Here is a 20,903-nt window from a genome sequence, read left to right as displayed (position 1 = left end):
GTTATAAATTCAGCCCAGTACAGAGATCTGTGCCTAAATCCATCGTTTCCTTGCTCACCATGCCATTCCAGTTTGGACCCAGCCATATGGAAATCAGTCTTGACTCTGCGCCCAATGGGAACAGTCCAGCCCGAACTGCCCTCCCTGGACTGGAGACAAGCATCTCAGGACCGGTTTCGGGCTTTCAGCCCTCATCAGCCAGGATAGCTTGACTCCAGTGGCATGGAGAGCAAGGGACCCAAGTCTGGGCATACCCGTCCCACTCTGGATGACAAATGCAAAAAGAACAATTTATAGACAGAATGCAGAACAAGGTCATACATTCACCCCAGTACCGAGATCTGGGCCTAAATCCATTGTTTCTTTGCTCACCATGCTTGGCAGTTCGGGCTGGACTGTTTCCACAAGGAACAGGGTCAAGACTGATTTGCATATGGCTGGGTAAAAATTGGGGTGGTGTGGTGAGCAAAAGAATGATGGATTAAACCCAGATCCTTGTGACAATGGGTGAATGTTTGCACTGTCCAGCATTCCGTCCATCAACTGTTTCTTTTGCATGCATATGTCACACTAAGTGGGAAGGGTATGCCCAGACGTGGGTCCTGTGCTCACTACACCACTGGATTCAAGCTAGCCTGGCTGATGAAGGGTGATGCCCTGATACTGGTCCTAGGATGCTTGTTTCCGGTCCAGGGAGGGCCTGGCTTGGCAGTTCATGCTGGACTGTTCCCACAAGGAACAGGGTCAAGACTGATTTGCATATGGCTGGGTCCAAACTGGGGTGGTGTGGTGAGCAAACAAATGATGGATTAAACCCAGATCCTTGTGACTGGGGGTGAATGTTTGCATTGTCCAGCATTACGTCCATCAACTGTTTCTTTTGCAATAAGGAATTTAAGCATTACATTTGTTTTGTACCTCCGGTCAATATGGAGATGCAGACTTGTTTTGGACTGCTGCTTGTGCTAAGAAAGTTTTTACATTCTTTTTCTTTCTTAGCTAGGAAACAGGCAGTACAGCCCCTAATAACATCGAGGCTTGACTAAAGCAATGCATTGTACCTGGGCCTTCCGTACTTTCTCACCAATAAATTACAGGTTGTTCAAGACATTGCATCCTGCACCCTCTTGTGTCTCCGGTTGAGAACATGTGTCTTCACATTTGAGGAAGTTGCACTGGCTCTCTATTAAGAAGAGGATTCTTTTCAAGACCCTGGTACTGGTACATAAGACCCTCCGTTAGTCTGACACAAGGTACCTCAGAGCAAGGTTTATTCCCTATGCTCGGTCTAGATGCCTTCGCTTAGCCAACACTTTTTTGGTCACAGTCCCTAGGATCCAGTGCTCCAGAACCGGAGGGAGGTCCTTTTCCTTCTCAGGATTATCAACATTGAACAAACTAACTGTGGAGTTGCTAGTAATTTCAGCCACTGCCAAGTTTCGTAAGAAAGTAAAAACGTGTCTCTTTAATCAGAATTAATGGTTTCGTTTTTTTAGTCAGTCAACTTTGGTGAGGCAGAGCACGAGGACACTAATTGGAGTAACCAAGCGCTATACACGTGCCCTTTACATTACATTACAAACAGATGCGTATAGGGTAAGTAATGTATTCCTTTTATCTGTATATCAATATCGGTGGCTCCTTGAATGACCCTCTTTTCACCATTGTTTTGATTTATAAAGACTTGCAAACCATTGGCACTGCATCTTGGCCTGTCTTCTCTTACTCTGTTGCACAATACTAAGGAGGCTTGTTTGCTATCTGTGATATCTTTCTACATCCTGTCTTTTCAGGTCTGAATGGAATGAATAGCAACATATGGGAACATTTTGCTTCCGGCAGCTTTTCCCCCAGTACGTCGCCTGCGTTTCTTTCGGGGCCGGGTACTGCTGAGCTTACAAGGCTACGCCAGGAACTAGAGGAGTCCAGCAGCACAATCAAACGGTGGGAGGAGTCCTGGAAACAGGCCAAACAGGTACAGAACCAACATACTGAAAAGGTATGGTGCATGAAAACCAAAGATAAGAGCTGGGGGGCCGAAGAAGTGAAGCATGGGTATTTGAGTGTTGGTATGGGACATGGAGTGCTCTGGAAGGAAAGAATGCCAGAAAATTAGGTGGCACACTGAAGAAGTTCAGAGTTTGAGCACAGGAAGGTGAAGGCAGTCAGATGGAACAGTACTAAAACAATAGAGTGCTACAATGAAAGAATGGAGTGGGACACTGAAGGAGTGTATTAGAATACAGCACATTGAAATACACTGGAGTGTGACACTGTGTGGTAGGGAGGTCTAGGGATATAATACGAGGATACTGCATTGAATAAAGGGCTGGGACACTTGAGGGCTAAGTACACTGGGGAGGTACAGGACAGGGGCGCTGGAGGGGCCTTCTGCCAGTAAACTGAAATAAACAACATATTTAAAGTATACAGGACAGTGGATTTGTATAGTTAAACTTGCATTTTACTGCTACAGAGCCACATCACTCTCTGTGCTAATCAAACAAAACCACCTAGAGACATGCATCCAGCCCAGAAACATCTCTTCCTGAGCGTGACCGATTGCGTGTAGAATGCCACGCATATTAAAACACAAGTGCTACTACACTCCTTGGTCGCTACCAAAGAGAGATATGTGAAGATATGTGTTCCTTCATACATGGCTTGCCAAACCCGTCAGTGGGTTTTTACTGAAATGCTGCGTAAGTATAGTCCCGTTAGCTAACCAGATTGTTGTGCTGCGGTCAACTCAGCTGAGCTAGCAGCCACTGGATATTGCATATATACTGGATGTATGGCATATCCATTCAACGATCATCATGGCTGCGACTCACAATCTAAAAACCTGAGGCACAATTAAAAATCGTGATTCAGGATTATCTGTTTGTACAATAAACTGAGGAGGTAATGTAAAATATGAAAAGTTAGCCAGAGCTTCTGAAAGCAGCTGGCCTCAAAGAATGGAACAGGAGTACAAACCTAGGTATCACTATTTTATCACTGTAGGAATTCGCAACCTGCTTTTTAAAAAAAAGTATTCTGTTTACTAGATTCTAGCAGATATAACAACATTTATTACCCAGTATAGGCGAGAGAAACATTACTAGTACAATCAGAATGTATATTACCTGGCTGTAGCTGTCATGGCTATTCAGATTAAGAACAGTGTCCCTAATAAACATGTCAGATGCACATACATTGTGAAAGTAATAGATACAGGGAAAATTAGGTGTTCTTTTGCGCCAATTCTGCCTGGAGTTGATGAAAGATTATATTTCTTTGAGGGTAACTATGTGGCTGCAGAAGGAAATGCCTTGGGAGTCCCGCTTGCCAAATCACTCCAAGGCGGTGATCTGAGATAGGTGGATGCCATGCCTCAGGGGTTTCTTCCATAATCCTTCCCTCCATTCCCAGGCACCAGAGAGAAGTCTGCCGAATCTTAAAACCATCAGGCAGCTGGTGGTGCAGTTCGCGGCAGTTGGCCTTAATGCAAGTAGTGTTGTGGAGATTTCTCTCACAGTAGCAGCAACTCCAGCCACCAAATGGGATCTGTGGGAATGTAAAGCCAATCTGTTTGTTGTAGGTTCCGCACTCCTGGTAAGTAATTTTAACCTGGGTTGATTTAGAATAGTAATACTGTCGTTGGTGCACTGAATGGTAATCTTGCTGGGCTTCCAAGATTAGAGTATTTCGAAATAAGAATATGTATCCTGTGACACAAGATGCATTCCATTCATGCACTCCTTTCCAAACTTTCATAAATTTTCATACAATTTTGGAATGTTCATTGATTCATTTATTCATAGCGAAGTTTTTTGCAACAGTTCATTATTTTCATGAATGTTCAAAACATTTGATATTCGTATTTTAGAATGCTAGTATTGCCCAATGCATTTCAAGTTTATCGCCCTTCCTCAGGGGACTTCCATTACATCTTAGTGCGTGTAATGTAACGGTCGCGGGAATTAGCGGGGTAATCGTGTCGGTGTGCTTCCCTCGCTATGCTTGGCGTGCGGCACTCTATCAGGCCGCCTCTATGACCATATTTTGGGAAAAATATGGGAAAATATTGGGAAAAAATATTTGTATGCATTCATCACGTGTTTAAGATAAAGCCAATGAAGGAATTTGTATATGTCATTCTAGGGGGGTTGGAACCGCGATTGGCAAATGAGCATGATCGCCAGCTTTTGGATTTAATGTTGACATTGGCATGTAAGGTTGTTTTATGCAAGTGGAAATGTTTTAAGGAAGTAAATTTTAAAATTTGGCAGGAATGGCTGTCTTTCCTGAGAGGTGCCACGAATCAGGCGTTACAGTCCTCTACGTGGTGCCCATCCAATAAGAAATTATGGAAGTCACTAGACGGTTCATCCCTCCATTTTGAGCCGCCTTGAAGCAATACGACCTTGTAATAGTATCATGGTTATATGGGTGTGATCCTAGTTAATATGTCAGAGCTATTCCAATTCATCCGCACGTCAAGTGTTTAACAACTTGATCAATAACCACGTGACAAGCAAGAGTGATTCTTCTCTTTATTTTTTATCATTTGTAGTTTCTGTATTAGTCTGACAACATCTGTAGTAATTCACTTTTGATGGAAGATTTAATGTAATGTCTTTTGCTTTGTTTTCTTACTTCAATAAAAACGATTTGAAATAAAAAAAAAAAATTTAAAAAAAAGTGCGTTTCTGTAAGGGTGTTCAAGTCTCTGCTGGGAATGATTTCTTCAGCAATAGATCTGGTGCCAATGACTCGATTGCACAAGACCTCATCAGGAGGAATTGCAATCCCAGAGGATACAGACCAAAGGCTTTTTCGACGTTGTAGTAGAGATCACTCCTCGAATGAAAGAAGCTTTCCTCTGGTGGTCTCAGCGATCAAATATATCCAAGGGGCTTTCATTTCTCCCACTTATTCCAGACTATGTGGTGACAACAGATGCTTCTATGGAAGGCTGGGGAGGACACTTACAAGACCTACAAGTTCAAGGGAAGTGGTCCTCAGCTCATCGCAAAATGCATATATACACAGGTTGGAGTTGAAGGCCATATCCCACTCACTCCAAGCTTTCTTACCACGGATTCACAGATCCTCGGTTCTAGTCCGCTCGTACAACACCACAAGCATGTTCTATATCAACAAACAGGGAGGGACCAAATCCCTATCTCTGTCACAAGATGCCCAACAACTTTGGGATTGGTTAACGTTTCACAAGATCTCTTTAACTGCGGACCATGTTCCAGGTTTAAGGAATAACTTAGCGGATGCTCTGAGCAGAACAAACGACGGATGTCACGAGTGGGTGCTGGAACAATCACAACTGAACAGGATATTTGCAACATGGGGGAGCCAGAACTGGATCTCTTTGCGACCCAAATAAATTCCAAATGCAGATTCTTCGCAAGCAGATTCCCTCTCCCAGGCTCCCGGGGGAATGAGCTTTTGATGCGCTGCTCAGGGATATATGCGTACACTTTTCCCCCATACCACTGATTCCCAGGGTCCTAACGAAGATCAAGTGGGAACGCTGTTGCATTCTGCTCATAGCCCCCAGATGGCCCAGGCAACACTGGTACTCAGAACTTCTCCTGTTGTCAGAAGCAATGCCCATTCGCCTCCTTCCAACGCCAACACTGTTATCCAGGAGCAACGGCCAAATGTGTCACCCGGAACGAGCCACACTGCAATTACATGCTTGGCTCCTGAATTCTTTGAATTTAAAGACCTAAACATTGAACAGGAGTGTAGACAAATTATAGCTAAGTCAAGAGCTGATAGCACCAATAGAACATAGAAACTTAAATGTAAACGTTTTTGTATATGGTGCAGATACAAAGCCTTAGATCCTCTTCGCTCAGCTGCTGAGGAAGTCTTTCCTTACTTGCTCTCCTTAGCAAAATCTGGTCTCTCACACTCTTCGGTTAGGGTTCACCTTGCTGCTATATCCTGAGACAGGCGATTGCCCAACGGCCCCTCATTATGGTCATCAAGACTTGTGAAGGAGTTCATGAATCCGGACTTGCACGCTAATTACCGACCCATCTCCCTTTTGCCTGCCCTCGCGAAAGTGGTTGAAAAACATGTCCACAACTTTGTCCCACTTTCTTGAGGCTAATGATATTCTTCACACATCCCAGTCAGGCTTTCGCTCTAACCTGAGCACTGAAACCGCTCTTCTCGAGTCACCGAAGTGATTAACTCCACCTTGGACAAGGGAGGAAAAGTCATGTTGGTGATGCTCTATCTCTCTGCGGCCTTTGACACCGTCCCCCACAACCTCCTCCTTGCAAGACTCTGGGAGGTGGGTTTGAGGGGGACGGTGTTCAACTGGTTCCGTTCCTTCCTCTCTAACCGTCAACAAACTATCTGGGCCCCACCTTTTTCCGCCGCGATGCCACCTCTGGAGGTCGGAATTCCGCAGGGCTCAATCTTGAGCCCTTCGCTCTTTAACATTTACATGACCCCTTTGGCGGCACTCGCGGAGGGTTTTGGGGCCCAGATCGTATCGTACGCTGACGATACACAGCTCCTGTTCACCTGTGATAAGGACCACGACTTTGACGGATCTTCCATACGGGACTGCCTCGGGCGGTGTTTGACTGGTTCAACCGACACTGCCTCAAATGCAATTCCGAAAAGTCGGAGGTCCTTTTCTTCGGCTGTCTGGCCGATCCCAGGTGGAAGGAGTGGTGGCCGGCCGCTATGTTCCCACCTGACAGTGACTCAGGGTCGGCGAAGAATCTAGGAATCCAGGTCGACAACTGCCTCTCTCTTAGGGGACAAGTGTCGGGCCTGGCCGGTAGATGCTTTGCAATCTTAAAGATGCTGAGAAAGTTCCTACCCCTCCTATCCATCGAACACAGAAGGACCACTGTGCAGGCCCTGATTGGCTCTCGCCTGGACTACGCCAACATTCTGTACCTTGGCCTCCCAGACTATCTTATATCACGCCTACAGATAGTACAGAACTCGGCAGCCCGAGCCATCTTCGGCCTTAACATAAGGGCCAGGGCGACGGAGCTCCTCAGAACCCTCCACTGGCTGCCTATTAAGAAGCGGATCGCTTTCAAGGCCCTGACCATCGCCTTTAAAGCCCTGCATGGTCTTGGCGCCCGCTACCTTCGAAAGTGGATCACGTTTTACCTTCCATCGAGATCCCTTCGCTCGTCGTCACAAGCTAGGGCAGTCACCCCTAGGATTCATCGAGCTCGCATCGGCGGCCGTGCCTTTAAACATCTGGCGCCCCAACTGTGGAACGATCTTCCTCTCGCGCTCAGGTCCTGTTCCAATCTCCTGACATTCAGGAAGGACTTGAAAACCTGGTTGTTTCAGCAATAAGTCTCTTCCATCCCTGCTCTGTTTCTCAGGACCTATACTGCCTGATTTTTCCTCTGCTCTTCTCCTCGTCTTGTGAGGCTCCAACAGCGCCGGGACACTCCTTGGAGTAGCCGTGCGCTATAGAAGCACCCTTTTAACATAACATAACATAACATAACATGAAATGCCTATATAGAACCTTTCCATCCATCAAGGCTCCACCTCCAGAATGGCAACTGAATATAGTGTTATCTCAGTTGATGAGGCAACCGTTTGAACCTATACATAAAGAGGAACTTAAGTTCTTAACCTGGAAGGTCGCCCTTCTCGTGGCTCTCACCTCCACAAGAAAGGGTAGTGAAATACAAGCGTTCACTATATCTCCTCCGTTCTTACACTTTTCTAATGATACAGTCCTTCTAAGAACAAACCCTAAGTTCATTCTGAAGGTGCCATCTCAATTCCATTTGAATGAGCCCTTGATCCTCAGAACATTTTTTCCTAACCCGTCAACTCCGGCTGAAAGAACTTTACACACTCTTGACATAAAAAGATGTCTCAAGTTTTACTTGCAACGTACAAAACAGATCCGCAAATCAAAACAGTTATTTGTTGCTTATGGTCAAAACTGTCAGGGAACTGCAGTCACAAAGGATGCCATAGCTAGATTGGTAGCAAATGCAATACAATTTTGCCATGACAAGGCTGGCAAGCCTTTATCACGAACTATACGAGTGCACTCCACTAAAGCAGTCTCCGCTCCTGTTGCTATGTTTGCCGGAGTGCCAATTGACAAAATCTGCAAAGCGGCAACGTGGAAGACAACCCACACGTTCGCACAGCATTACTGCCTTGAGTCATCGCACAGAGCTGATGCAGCTGTTGGACAGGCAGTACTACTAAATCTTTTTCACTAAGGTATACCAATTTTTGTTAGAAGTTTTGTAAGAAAAAAGGAGTATATGTAGATATGTATGTATCTTTCTGTTACCATGTTCTGGTAGATATTGTTACATACGCTTACTGTGTTATATAGCATCCTTGACTGTTTCTTATTAATGGAACATGTTTGTGTTACGTCCATCACTTCTCATATGTAGTATGGTTACTATGCAATATATATATTAGCACTATCCACCGTCCACTATAGTGCTTACCAGCTATACGCGTGCATATATTTGTGAATAAGTTTCCATTATCCATTTGGGGCACTGCTTGCTATTCTTATTCAGGCATGTGAATTTATGAAAGATACCCCAATACTGGAAAATAAATAAGTTACTTACCTGTAACTGTAAGTATCCAGTATTGGTATCTTTCATAGATTCACAAGGTTGTAGAGAAGGGAAACCGAGGCTCTGGACTCCACATATAAGTTCAGCAGGGGCTGGGCAAGAATGGAAGCCTGGCACTTGAGAAACCCAATGGGGAGGCCGTAGGGCCCAAAGATATGCCTGTTGCCAGCTCGGAAATGGCATGTACTACCTGGTCAGTGGTAAGTCATCTAATGTGATGTGATGGCTTGGTGTTAGTTGCGGATAGTTGCAGAAGTCCTGACCATTAGTCAATGGTGTAGAAGAGGGGTCAGCATATATAGAAGCATAAGCCGCAAACGTCCTTTGACTTTCCTGGTGTATGTAAGAGTCCTGTTCACATCTGCGATGTGGGTAATGGGTGTATTTATTGTCCCTGCGGCTGAGCCAATGCAGTTCATATGGCTTCCTTTGGGAGGATTGCAATATTTCCTTTGCCTCATTTAGTTGAGCATTTCGCAGCTCTTGGGTGGCCATAGTAAGTCTGTGAAGGGATATCGAAGAGCCAGTTTGTGTATAATCCCTTACAGCATCAGCTGCTGCTTCAAGAGGTTCAATGGTACAAATCTCTCTTGTGGTAGGCTAACATTGAAATTATTTCACCACATATCCTCCGCCTCATAGGCCCAACACAGGGTTCCAGATGAGCCCACAGAACGAGTATTTTTTGGAAGTAACAGATGGATATTGCTCTTAGCTTGCCTAAGAAGTGTATTTTAGTCAACCACCAAGTCTCTAGTTTCCACAGCAGTGGGGACCCAGGGTAATCTCTTTGGATATGGAGTTCTACCAGAGCGTAGTCGGACAGACGCTGTGCATGAAGTTTGATAGTCACCTACGCGGTTGAGACAAGTATATGGAACATAGATATAATCAAGGAACTGCAGCGAGTAATGTACACCATAGAAAAATGTGTATTTCCACTGAGTGAGGTTAGATTGTTGCCAGACTTCACAGAGATCTAAGGCTCTGCAAAAAGGAGCCAGTATACTGAGAGTGGGCAGTGTTGATGAAGATGGCCCTGTCCTGTGCAAGATCAAATCAGCCAAGCCATTGAAATCACTTCCCGCTATCAGGGGACCTTTCAGTGCTGATAATAGGGCAGTACTAAAATGAGAGGAGGTTTGTGTCAAATGTGAAGAGGGTCCTCAAAATATGTCTGCTGCCCAAGTTTAATAGCCCAGTCTTGTCCGCCTTGATGTGGTCTGTCAAGAGGGGCAGGTATGCATTAACAAGGGTAGTGACTCCTCTGGAGCTTTTGTTGAATTCTGCGTGGTACTCAATCAAGTCATATTTTTGATGGCATCTGTACTCACTCTCTAGCAACCGTCTTCAGAAGCAGAAGTATGTCTGCCCCCAAGCTGTTTAGCTCTCTTGAGGGTGACACATGACTTAATCTTGTAGAAGTCAATTGAATTTCCAAGTAAGGTATCGTAGAGAACCAGTCGAGTTATACATTGGGACAACAGCTCATGGAAAATGGTCAAATGGAAGACAGTGATCACAGCCTTGAAAAGTGTATCTGACAAACATACCATCAACAAGCAACATTTAACAATCCTATCCCTCTGCTCCATACTTCGAACCATGAAGTACCTGTCGAACAACCGGGGATGATATCCTGTGACCCGGACCTCAATTTTCTGTCTGGCTAACACTGAAAACCTAACTAACAGTAATATCACAAACGGTGATGGCAGACAATACATAAATGTCCATGGTTAAGTCGAAACCAGGCCCATAAGTATAGAACCTGTGCAGCCAAGAGAGTAATTGTAGCGACTCCAGACTTGACTGTTATCAGAGGGTCAGTACGGGGTACAGTTTGGTCTCAATGTCCCAGCCAGTCCAACAGGTCTTCCTCTTACTGGTTTACTTTGGTCATCCGCCTTCTCCCACTTGGAAGAGAATTTCCCACCCCCCTCTGCACCATCCCTCAGTCAACCATTTGTCATGCGACATCCCGTTTCAATGTCTTAGTTTCCTGCCATTGTAGATATTATCGGGAGGGCTGCTTCTCCACCCAACGCCACGCTTGTTCCGAAGAGTCAAAGAAGAAAGATTTGGAATTGTGAATCACTTTAACCTTCACAAGGAAGAGTAGCTTGTATTGAAGCCCCATTGCTTGGATTTTTTGTTTTACTGAATAAAATGTTATCCAGTATTGGGGTATCTTTCATAGATTCACATGCCTGAATCATTCCGCGTCGTCGTAGTGGGAATCCCACGGTACGTAAATAACAAAGTGGAAAGTAAAAATTAGTACCTTTCCATAGGCTATTATGGCAGTATCCATATATTATATAGGCTATTAGTCTCCTTTTACAAAAAGGACCAAAGTAAAAACTCAGCCAATCAGCAACCAACACCCTCTAGAACCTTCCCCAGAGAGGCTTAGTCCCTCAGATTTTCACCGCACTTTGTTGTGTAAGGGAGTCTCCCTGAGCTCTGCTCAGTTTTCTTCACTTTTTCAGATAAGTTACAATCAGATTTCTTTACTAATAATGTCGGATAAAATTGGAATATTTAGAGCCTGTAAATTCTGTGGGAAGAAGAGTGCATGTGGATGATGCACATAAAACTGTCTCTATTGTCTCTATCCCAGCCATGAGACAAAACAACACAAGATCTGCCGCACCTTCTCTACTAAAACCCTGAGGGATAGAGAAGGAAGACTTCTAATCTGGCTAAAGAAGAAGCAGTTTGCTGCCTCTGATGTGTATAGCTACACGTCGTCCTTGTCAACCAAGAGGCCCATGTCGCCTGAGGGTCAGCCTGAAGAGAGTCTCTCAAATGGCCAAAGAATCTCGAAAAAAGGAGAAACAGCCGAAGGTCTCCTCGGAGATTGGTTCCCCTCAGTCCTCTGAAGCGCCAGTGGAAAAACAAAGATCTTCTGGCCTTCGCAAAGGTAAATCGGGCCAAAATTCTTCTTCAGCATCAAGTTCACAGTCTGCGCCTGTTTCCACGTCAACAAAGACTACTGTTACCCTCTCGTCGTCGAAATAGTAGACGGCGTTAACCACGTCAATACCGGCGACGCTTCCTTTATCGTCGACGACTACGCCGTAGACGAGAGCAAAGTCTTCATCATCGACGAATCTGTCAACAACGCTATCGTCGACGAAGACATAGACAATGACACCACCGATGACAGTCATCGTCATCGATGACAGCGCCAAAACCGTCGACGAAGATACAATCATCGACGAGAATGTCAACGTCGATGACTGAAGATGCCCCGTCGATGGCAATCTCACCGGCTGTTACTGTACAGTCGAATGTCACTACTTTACCGTCGACGATGAAAATGTCTCAGTCGTGGACGAGACTAACCGCTCCATCAACTCTATTTCAACAATCTGCACAGCCTCAATTCAGGACACCAAAAATGTCTCCTTTACCTCCGAGCCACCTTTTGGATATTGAGGGTTCAGATGATGACGAAGGCCAGTTTCGAGCCACACGAAGTCCTTCTGAACTTAATGTGAAATATCAGGAGGAGGATGACGAACATGAGAATGAGGAGCTGTTTTACCATCATTATCCGGCCCCTCCTGTTCAGTACCAACAATACTTTCAGCAGCCTAGACTGCAGCCTTCACAATTTCCTCCAGCATTAATTGTAGACCTTCAGAATATGTTGGCCGACTATAAAAGAAGATTTCCTCCTCAGGAGGATATTGTTACACCTCCTCCGCCTCCGCAGGTGCCTCCACAAGCACCGCAGCCTCCACCTCCCACCACTCCTGCAATGCACCATGTCCCATTACTACTCTGCCTCCTAGAGATCACCCTACTACATCAGAGGACGAGCAGGAAGAAGGAGAAATTCTCTACCAGGGGATACTCATCAATATAAATAAACACAAGGGAGAGTAAGGGAATTTGTTCACAGGAACTGTGAACGGGGAGTACTCCTAGTCCCTTAGACGAACTATCAATATACATAAGAGGAGTATCACCTAGAAAAGCTCAAGGAGCGATCTGAGTGGGAAGATTAGATGAGAAGAGAGTCCTTCTTGGATTATAATAAACCCCTCACTCACCAACCTAGTTGGTGACATGCTTCATCATCGGGGTCCACCCTGATAGCCGAATGCCATCAGGGTGTGCTTCGACACCTGAAATACAGTGGAGCGGGTTTTTTTTTGTTGGTTTTTTTTGTGTGTGAATAGTGCAAAAAAAGTGTTAAAAATTGTCCTGGTATGACTATTGTTAATAAAGTTTATTTCTAGACTACTGGACAATATTAAAAATGTGTGAAGGATACAATTACAGTTTGTTATGACCATGTGTATCAATGTGTTAGATGTCTACATGTTTCAACCCGCTGGTGGAAATTGCCGGGTTTTCTTCAGGACCAACGGAAAATGGGTGGTCAGAACACACTAACGCTCTGCCAGGCCTAGATTCCTTAAATCTACTGACAAAAATCTGCAGTAGAATAGTCACTCAAACCCAGATGGGTAAGAGAGACAGAATGAAAGAGACTCCTGTATTAAGGTCTCAGGGCTTCACGGGGTTGGGTGGGAGTTGGCCTCTGGTAGGGACATATTAGTTTGCCAGAAAAGAGCGTAGCCGATTACCTACATGCCTCTCCTGGCGGGGCTGCAGGAGAAAAAAAAAAGGCGGGTGGCTGCCATCTTCTCAAAATCACTAATGCACCTACTCACATCCAAAGAACCTTTCATACACCCACTCCTACAGAATTCCGACTTCCATTCATAGACCCATACCACTACTTACAAACCCACTCGCTGATTCATAGAACTACACACACATCCACTCACTCGCCCATACAGTCACTCACTCACCAATACAGCAACGGACATATTCACTCATACACCCATACAGCCACTCACCCACTGGGTCAGTCACCCATTGAGCTACTTATACACCTACTCACTCACTCATACAGACTTCTTGGGTATCTATTCTAGAGTGAGAAATCTGTTGATAAGTCCATCAGAACAACAAGCAGTCTCCCTTTGCTAATTCTCTTCGTGGTGGATATCTCAGATTCCTATTAATGTTATGTTAATAAAGCACTTGTTAAGCGCACTATCACCGGTTGGTTTCTTGGCGCTAAGATCAACAGTAACATAAACGTGGATGAGGGGTGGAAAGTTATTGATATGCTTGTCTGTAGAGCCAGGTTTTCAAGGCTTTCCGAAATGAGAGGAGGTCTTGGCAGGTTCGGATCTCAAGAGGGAAGGTGTTCCACAAACAAGGGGCAAGTATTGCAAACCTGCGGCCTCCAGAGCGCTTGAGTTTGAAAGGGAGCGTCTGGAGGAGGCCCTGATGGGATGAGCGGAGGTTGCGAGATGTTACGTACTTTGTAATTAGTTGGTCAATGAATTTGGGACTTTTACAGTGCAGGGATTTGAAAATCATACATCCTGTTTTAAAGGCACAGCTTTGGGTGACTGGAAGCCAGTGAAGTTTCATGAGTAAAGGAGTGGCTGCATGCCACCTCGGTTGATTCAAAATCAGCCTAGCGGCATAGATCTGTACCATCTGGAGGCGTTTAGACAAATAGAGGGGGAGACCTAAATAAATGGAGTTCGCGTAGTCCAGATGGGACAGAACTGTGGCGATCACAACCTGGGTAATTGCCTCCAAGGTGAGTAGAAGCCGGACCTTCCGAATTTTTTTAATTGGAAAAAGCATTTGGAGACCACCTGGCCCACTTGTGCTTTTAGTGAAAGATCGCAGTCCACGGTGACCCCAAGTGTTTTAGCCGATGTTGAAGGGGTCGGGGCTTGACCCAGATCCGATGGCCAATAGTGGGGGCCCCTAAGCTTGGCGCTGTCTCCAGTAAGGACCAACTCGGTTTTCCCTGGGTTCAATTTCAGCTGTTTTTGGTCCATCCATGCTTTGATGAACCTCATGGTCGATTGGAAGTGCAAGATGGAGGTTTCAGAATTGTCGATCGTAAAAAGCAGCTGTAAATCATCTGCATAGTTGAAAACCTTCACCTGCTCGTCTCTAAGGGCCTGAATCAAAGGGAGGATGTAGAGATTGAACAGGTGGGGTGACAGGGAGGAGCCCTGTGGAACTCCACATGTAATGGACTGTTTTGCACCAGCTAGGTCTCCAAGGCGTACTGCTTGAGTGCGGTTCTCCAGAAAGGACCTCAGCCAGCAGGCCGCCGTGTACCGTATGCCGGCCTGTCCGACACAGTCGATCAAGATGTTGTGATCGACCGTGTCAAACGCGGCCGACAGGTCCAGGAGCACCAGAGCCTGAGGGCAACGTCTATCAGCACAGTCCCGCAGCGTATCCAGGACTGTGGTTACCACTGCCTCTGTTGAATGTGCCGGCCGGAATCCTGCTTGGTGGGGGTCAAAGCAGCAAGATTCCTCAAGTAAGTTAGAGAGGCATTTAGCTATGTGGGCCTCCAAGACCTTTGCCAGATAGGGCAATAAGGAGTTGGGCCGGTAGTTTGCCTTACAAGATGGTTCAGTCCCGGGTTTTTTCAGGAGCGGTATGACCGTGGCTTCCTTAAACGCTAGAGGAACTAGGCCGGAAGTCAGGTAGTCATTCAAGAGGGTAAGAGCAGGGGCTGAATCGACAGAAAAACACTCTTTCAGGATGTAAGGGGTCCAGCTGTCCGAGGGGGCACCGGATTGAACTCTTGTTAGTAGTTCCTGAAATTGATCCTGGGTTATGGGTGGTAAACTACTACGGGTGCCAGGGCTCTTCTTGATTTCCATACCGGTAGTAATTGGAATCGCAGGCTGGGGGATGCTAGCTATAATGTCTACTATTTTCTCACTGAAGTAGGTATTAAGTGAGTCACAGAGCGACTGGGTGGGAGTTATCTTGGGGCGGACATTATCCAGGTTTTTAAGTTCGTTATGGATAGTAAAAATATCCTTAGATCTATTTGAAGATTTAAGGATTCGGGAAGAAAAGTAAGCCGCCTTCGCAGCGGAGATGGCATTCATATACTCCTTCCTGGCCGTTGTATATTTGATCTTTAACTCAGGGTCATATTCGCGACGCCATTGGCGTTCCAACTGCCGCAAAGCCGATTTCCTGGATTTTAAGTCAGGAGAGACCCATCTATGGGCATCAGCTCGCCGTGCCATTCTGACTTTTTTGTAAGGGGCGTGAAGATCGCTAGCAGCTTGTAGCCAGCCTGTGAGAATGGATTCCGAAGAATTAATATCACTATGAAAGGAGGGAGTGGTGTTGGCTAGTGATTGTAGAAATGCTGCTTTATCCATAGCATTCCAATTCCTGGCTAAACCGCCTGCGGCCGGTGTGGGAGTCCTAGCGGGGGCGAAACATAACTTAAATTTGAGAATTAGGTGATCTGACCAGAGACATGGCAGGGTTGTTGGAGTTGTTACACAGGTGGTGTTGGTCCACACCTGGTCTAAGATGTGACCCTTGCGGTGAGTAGGGGAGAGCACTAATTGAGTAAAATTTAAATTGGACATAAGTTCAGTCAATTCGACCGATTGAGGACTTTCCATGGGATCATTAAACCAATAGTTTAGATCACCTACTAGAAAAATCCTGGCATGGTCCAGTGCTAGATTAGCAACTTGGTCGCTCAATGCCATAGGGAATGTTGGCATCGAGTTAGGGGGTCTGTACAAAAGGACACATGCCATCGTCATTTGGGAGAAGTCAATCTTTAACACTAGATTGTCTGTGTTTACTAACGTGAGGCAGTTCTGAGTGGTAACATCCAGATTTGTGCGGATAATTGCCGCGACTCCTCCGCCCACTTTCCCCGAGACCCGATCTGCATGAATAATATAGTAATTAGGTGGAAGAGCTGCTATTATATCGGGGCGGAATCTGGGGTCAGCCACGTCTCGGTGAGTAGGAGGATGTCCGGTTTCTCCATGTCCAGCAGAAGGAAAATATCCATCTGGTGTTTCACCAGGGAACGAGTATTTAGGTAAGAGATTGTAAGTGAGTGGGGATGATGCTCAGAGTTTACCTGGTTGTTTACAGGGCCTACCGGAGAACAACCCTTGGTCAGAATGCCATTTCTGCTGACTCGACTAAGTGTCTCCATCGGCAGATGGCCCTGACCTTTATTATATTCCATAAGGTCTTCCCTGGAATAGTGGATAGGACGGGCAGCATGGTCTGCCCCTAGTCCCGGCTGGATCCGGACGGGCGCAGACGGGCTTGCCTTTGGCGCGTGTTCGGCGCGCCGTCGACGCGCCCGATGCGCTCGTCCGCTGCGCTTCCTGGGTGGGAGAATCATTTTATGGACGTAGAGGTGGGAGGGGCCGAGCACTGTGCCACTCGCCTGCTCCTCACCTAAGATGGTGGCTTCCGCTCTGGACCCCGGCAGCGCCTAATTGGCTGCAATGGGGCGAGCAGGATCAGTGGAGCAAGAACAGAAGTAAGTTGAAAATAGATGCCCAGAGTGAACGATGGGTCAGTTTAAAATAAAAAAGCACAAAGTATACAATTACACTTTAAAAAGCGATTCTGCTGCTCACTCGCACAAACAGTCCCGGCTTCCGCCTCAGGACACTCAACATCCGCGTGCACACTGTTAATTCCTCAACTCCCTCCTGTTTCGCTTTTCTGTGTTGTGGACATCTGCACATCTTATAAAGGTCTTAAGTTAGTTTTAGCACACTGGACACTGCAAGGAAGATGATTGGTGGTACTGCTGCCATAGTGCATGAGGCTTTTGGGTGGTAAAACCGAGCAATTTGAGTTGATCTGCTTCTGAGGGTACAGAAAAACAATGTAGAATCTGACATCAGCGTGCAGGAGTGGTACCTATATGTTGCTTTGTTACATTTTGTTCTAGAGCAGTGCAAGGCTGTCGCAGAGTCAGACCATGCCAACTAACAACATTGTATCTATTGCTCTAAGATTTCCAGGTCAAGTCTGGTGACTTGAAATATTCTAGGGATGAATAATGAGCAGTTAGATAGAAAAGATATTACAAAAGGTAAGTAACTTGGTCCTCTGCACCTGGATGTCACCAACCCAAATAAAAGAGGAATTGGGTAGAGACAAATGTGCAGGCCTCAGCTTTCACAACAGAGTCTGCAGTCTCACTCCTCTATTCACCAAATGGCAGGGTTCATGAAGACTGATGAGCTACTCCTTGCTCCCCAGAAAGCTTCATAGACTATCTAAGGGAGCCCTGTGGCCACGCCCCTCGCTTCAGTGTCTGTCTTCCCCCTTTTGCTATGGGAATGTTAGGAATAAGCTGTCTGGCAGCACAGTCCTTTCCCTCCAATTAGTGCAAAGCTAGACTGCAGGCATCTGCATTGATCCCAACGGCCTGTATTAATTTTGCTCACAATTTCACACAAATGTATGTACCACACAGGCCACACACACTACTGCACTTGCTCAGGATGTTAGTTCAAGGGACTTGGTGAAAGGATAGAAGAATTAGTTTACACAAGTTGGCAAACAGGCCTTCACTTAAGCCAGATAAAAATGACTGGTCACGCTACTAAAATCTTAAAGCAAAGTATGCTGCCACCACCGCTCAAAGCTAAACCAAATGACATGAACAGTAGTTTTGTGTCTGTTCCCATGATGCACTGGGCCAAGGACAGACTGATTTGCATATAGCCAGGTTCTGAGCTGGGATGGTGCAGTGAGATAAATAACGGTGATGGATCAAGCCCTGATCTTTGGACTGGGTAAGAGTGGTCTGCTTAATTCAGACACGCTGTTCATCACCACCCCCTTTTCTGAATCGTTTTTGGCCACTATAGGTGTGGCAGGGTATACTCAGACATGAGTCCCTTTCTCACTGCACCATCAGGATTCAAGCAAGCCGGGCCGAAGACGGCTGAAATGCCAGAAACCGGTCCCCGGTAGCTTGTCTCCTTTCTGGTGAAGAATTGGCTTGGTAGTTTAGTCTGCCCTGTTCCCATGATGCACTGGGCCAAGGACAGAGTGATTTGCATATAGCCAGGTTCTGAGCTGGGATGGTGCAGTGAGATAAATAACGGTGATGGATCAAGCCCTGATCTTTGGACTGGGTAAGAGGTCTGCTTAATTCAGACACTCTGTTCATCACCACCCCCTTTTCTGAATCGTGTCTTAAATGAAGGCATCCTGGGTGACCCCTTAAGGTCACAGGATAAGTCTACAACGTCCTATGATTGGGCAGGCTTAGACAAGTTCGCATGCAAGATTAGTGCGACACACATCCAAAAATAACAAGCATTTTCAATGCAATACGTCTCACCTAAGCGAGAGTTTAAGCTATTGGCATTGTAAATTATAATGCCTTTTATTTATGTGTTTTAAAACCAATACACATATAAAGGGCATTGGCTTTATAATGCTAATAGCTCAAACTCTCGCAAATGTGAGACCACTTTAATCGTGGTCGCACCCCTGCCTTTAGATGCTGCTCGCCATATTCAGGTTAGTGAGTAGCGTCTTAAGAAAGGAGCAAGGACAACATTAAAGTGAAAGCGCGGTATCGGGAGCTTTCACCCAATATATATTTTTTTTAAATAAAAAAAGTTTCTGTAGCGCAGATACTAAAGTTAAGGCGGACAGCACTGGAAAATTAAATAAATAAGCGCATCCGCTATAGATTAATTAAATAAGCTCGTCTACTATAGTTAAATCGGACCACGTTGCAAGTAAATAGATAAATAAGCGCAGCTGTTATAGGTAAAGCGAATCCGCAGCAACTACTATTAAAAATATAAAAGCGGGCGCTGTGCTGCCTTGTAGGAAAGAACATCGTGGGTGGCATTGTGGAATATCATTAAAGAAAATATTGCTCAAAGACTAGATAAAGCAGACAATGTAACAATACCAGAAAAAAAGTCCAGTCCTTTTGGGAGGTTGCAATTTCAGACAAGGCGGTACCAAGGAGGGGTTACTAAGCATATATGACAATAGACGAACGATTAAATGATATACATCATTTAGTTAACCCTCCTTTTATATGGCAATTATTAAAAATATGGATTTATTAATAATTGTATTATCATGAATCAATGCAGTCGAATAAAATAGGAATTGTTGGCGGACCCAGGTTGAGGTTTTTGACACTCCTACATACTCTCTTTTTATACACTTTCTGATTGTATGTATAAAATTTCAAGAGGGGGCGAGTTAAATGTAATTAACGATTATTTTATTAAAACAAATGAACTGATTTTAAAATATGTCTTGTAAATGATGTGGGACTTTTTATGTATTTTTTTAATGTGCTTTTATGGTCTAAATTATTTAGGTCGAATAAAGTTGATTAATTGATAGTAAGCCTATTTATCAATCAAAAGCAACCATTTCGAAAGGACAGTAATGGGAGCCATTTGAAAAGATGGGTGGAGCTTCTATTCCATGCCTCAATACAGCGAGCCTCGCTGAGCAGCGCATGCGCTGCCCAGGCTCGACCTAAAAAGTCAGGATACCAGGTACACTTGTCAGGCACTCAGGGCAGAGGAACACACCTGTTTACCAGGGAGGGAGGATTTCCGTCCCAGCAGTTTGTCATGAAATATTAAATGTTTTTTGTTACTGCATTTTGACTTTATATTTTTTGTCATCACTAAACTGGTAGCCTGTCACTAAAATGGCAATCCAGTGGCTTCTCACCTCTGATGCTGGGATACTGCAAACAGAATGAGTGTACTCGATGGCGCCATTCCCATGCTGTGCCAGCTGATCTCCTCTACCACTATATCCTTGCAGCACGTCTACTGGCTTAATTGTGATCTTGCTGCCAGGCCACTGTTGCTGTTCAGTTCATCAGTATCTCTCCCCCCTCCTCCTATAGACAGGCATTGGCAGAGACAATGAATGTTACTTGTAAATCACAATACAAGCCATATTTATTGGTTTTGCAAATGGTTATTTCATTCGGCTATGTCTTATTTTCATCGTAGCCTCTTTGGAGCAGGGAAATTAGGATGAGCCTGACTTCACTTGTTTTCTGGTGCTTTGCCATTTCTTCAAGTGATTTCGTGGGGATCCACAATTCAGGCCCCAACAGCACCAATTTCCGCCCTTAATCTCGTATAGCTGAACTTTTCTGCAACTGGTCCTCAGCCTAGTTAGAAGGTAAATTATTACAATTTCCGGGTGAGAAAAGATGTAAACATTTCCGAAGTTAAGCAGCTTAATATTCTATGGCAATATCTTACACGTTTGATGACATTTAAAGAGATCGAGTGCTGGAGGTGCCCTTACAGACGTGACTGCTATGCAAATAAAATGCTTTATGCGTCACAATAGATGTGTCTTTCCTTTGCCGACCTGAGGGACGTTCGCTGAGTTTAGAGGATGAGG

At 45.2% G+C, this 20,903-nt stretch overlaps 1 protein-coding gene across 2 annotated transcripts in view; it reads left to right on the top strand.

The window, feature by feature from the left end:
* Window positions 1-20,903, top strand: part of UNK (unk zinc finger) — a 670,943-nt gene that overhangs the window by 616,718 nt on the left and 33,322 nt on the right. For both annotated transcript variants that reach the window (XM_086930733.1, XM_086930732.1), the window contains exon 14: window positions 1,794-1,975. In XM_086930733.1, coding sequence (XP_086786859.1) covers window positions 1,794-1,975 — 182 coding nt within the window. The remainder of the gene's footprint in view (window positions 1-1,793; window positions 1,976-20,903) is intronic.

Source organism: Lissotriton vulgaris, chromosome 7 (assembly GCF_964263255.1).
Source record: "Lissotriton vulgaris chromosome 7, aLisVul1.2, whole genome shotgun sequence".
NCBI classification, from domain to species: domain Eukaryota; kingdom Metazoa; phylum Chordata; class Amphibia; order Caudata; family Salamandridae; genus Lissotriton; species Lissotriton vulgaris.
The sequence above is the reverse complement of the archived record's forward strand: the minus strand, read 5'-3'. Positions and strand labels throughout refer to the sequence as shown.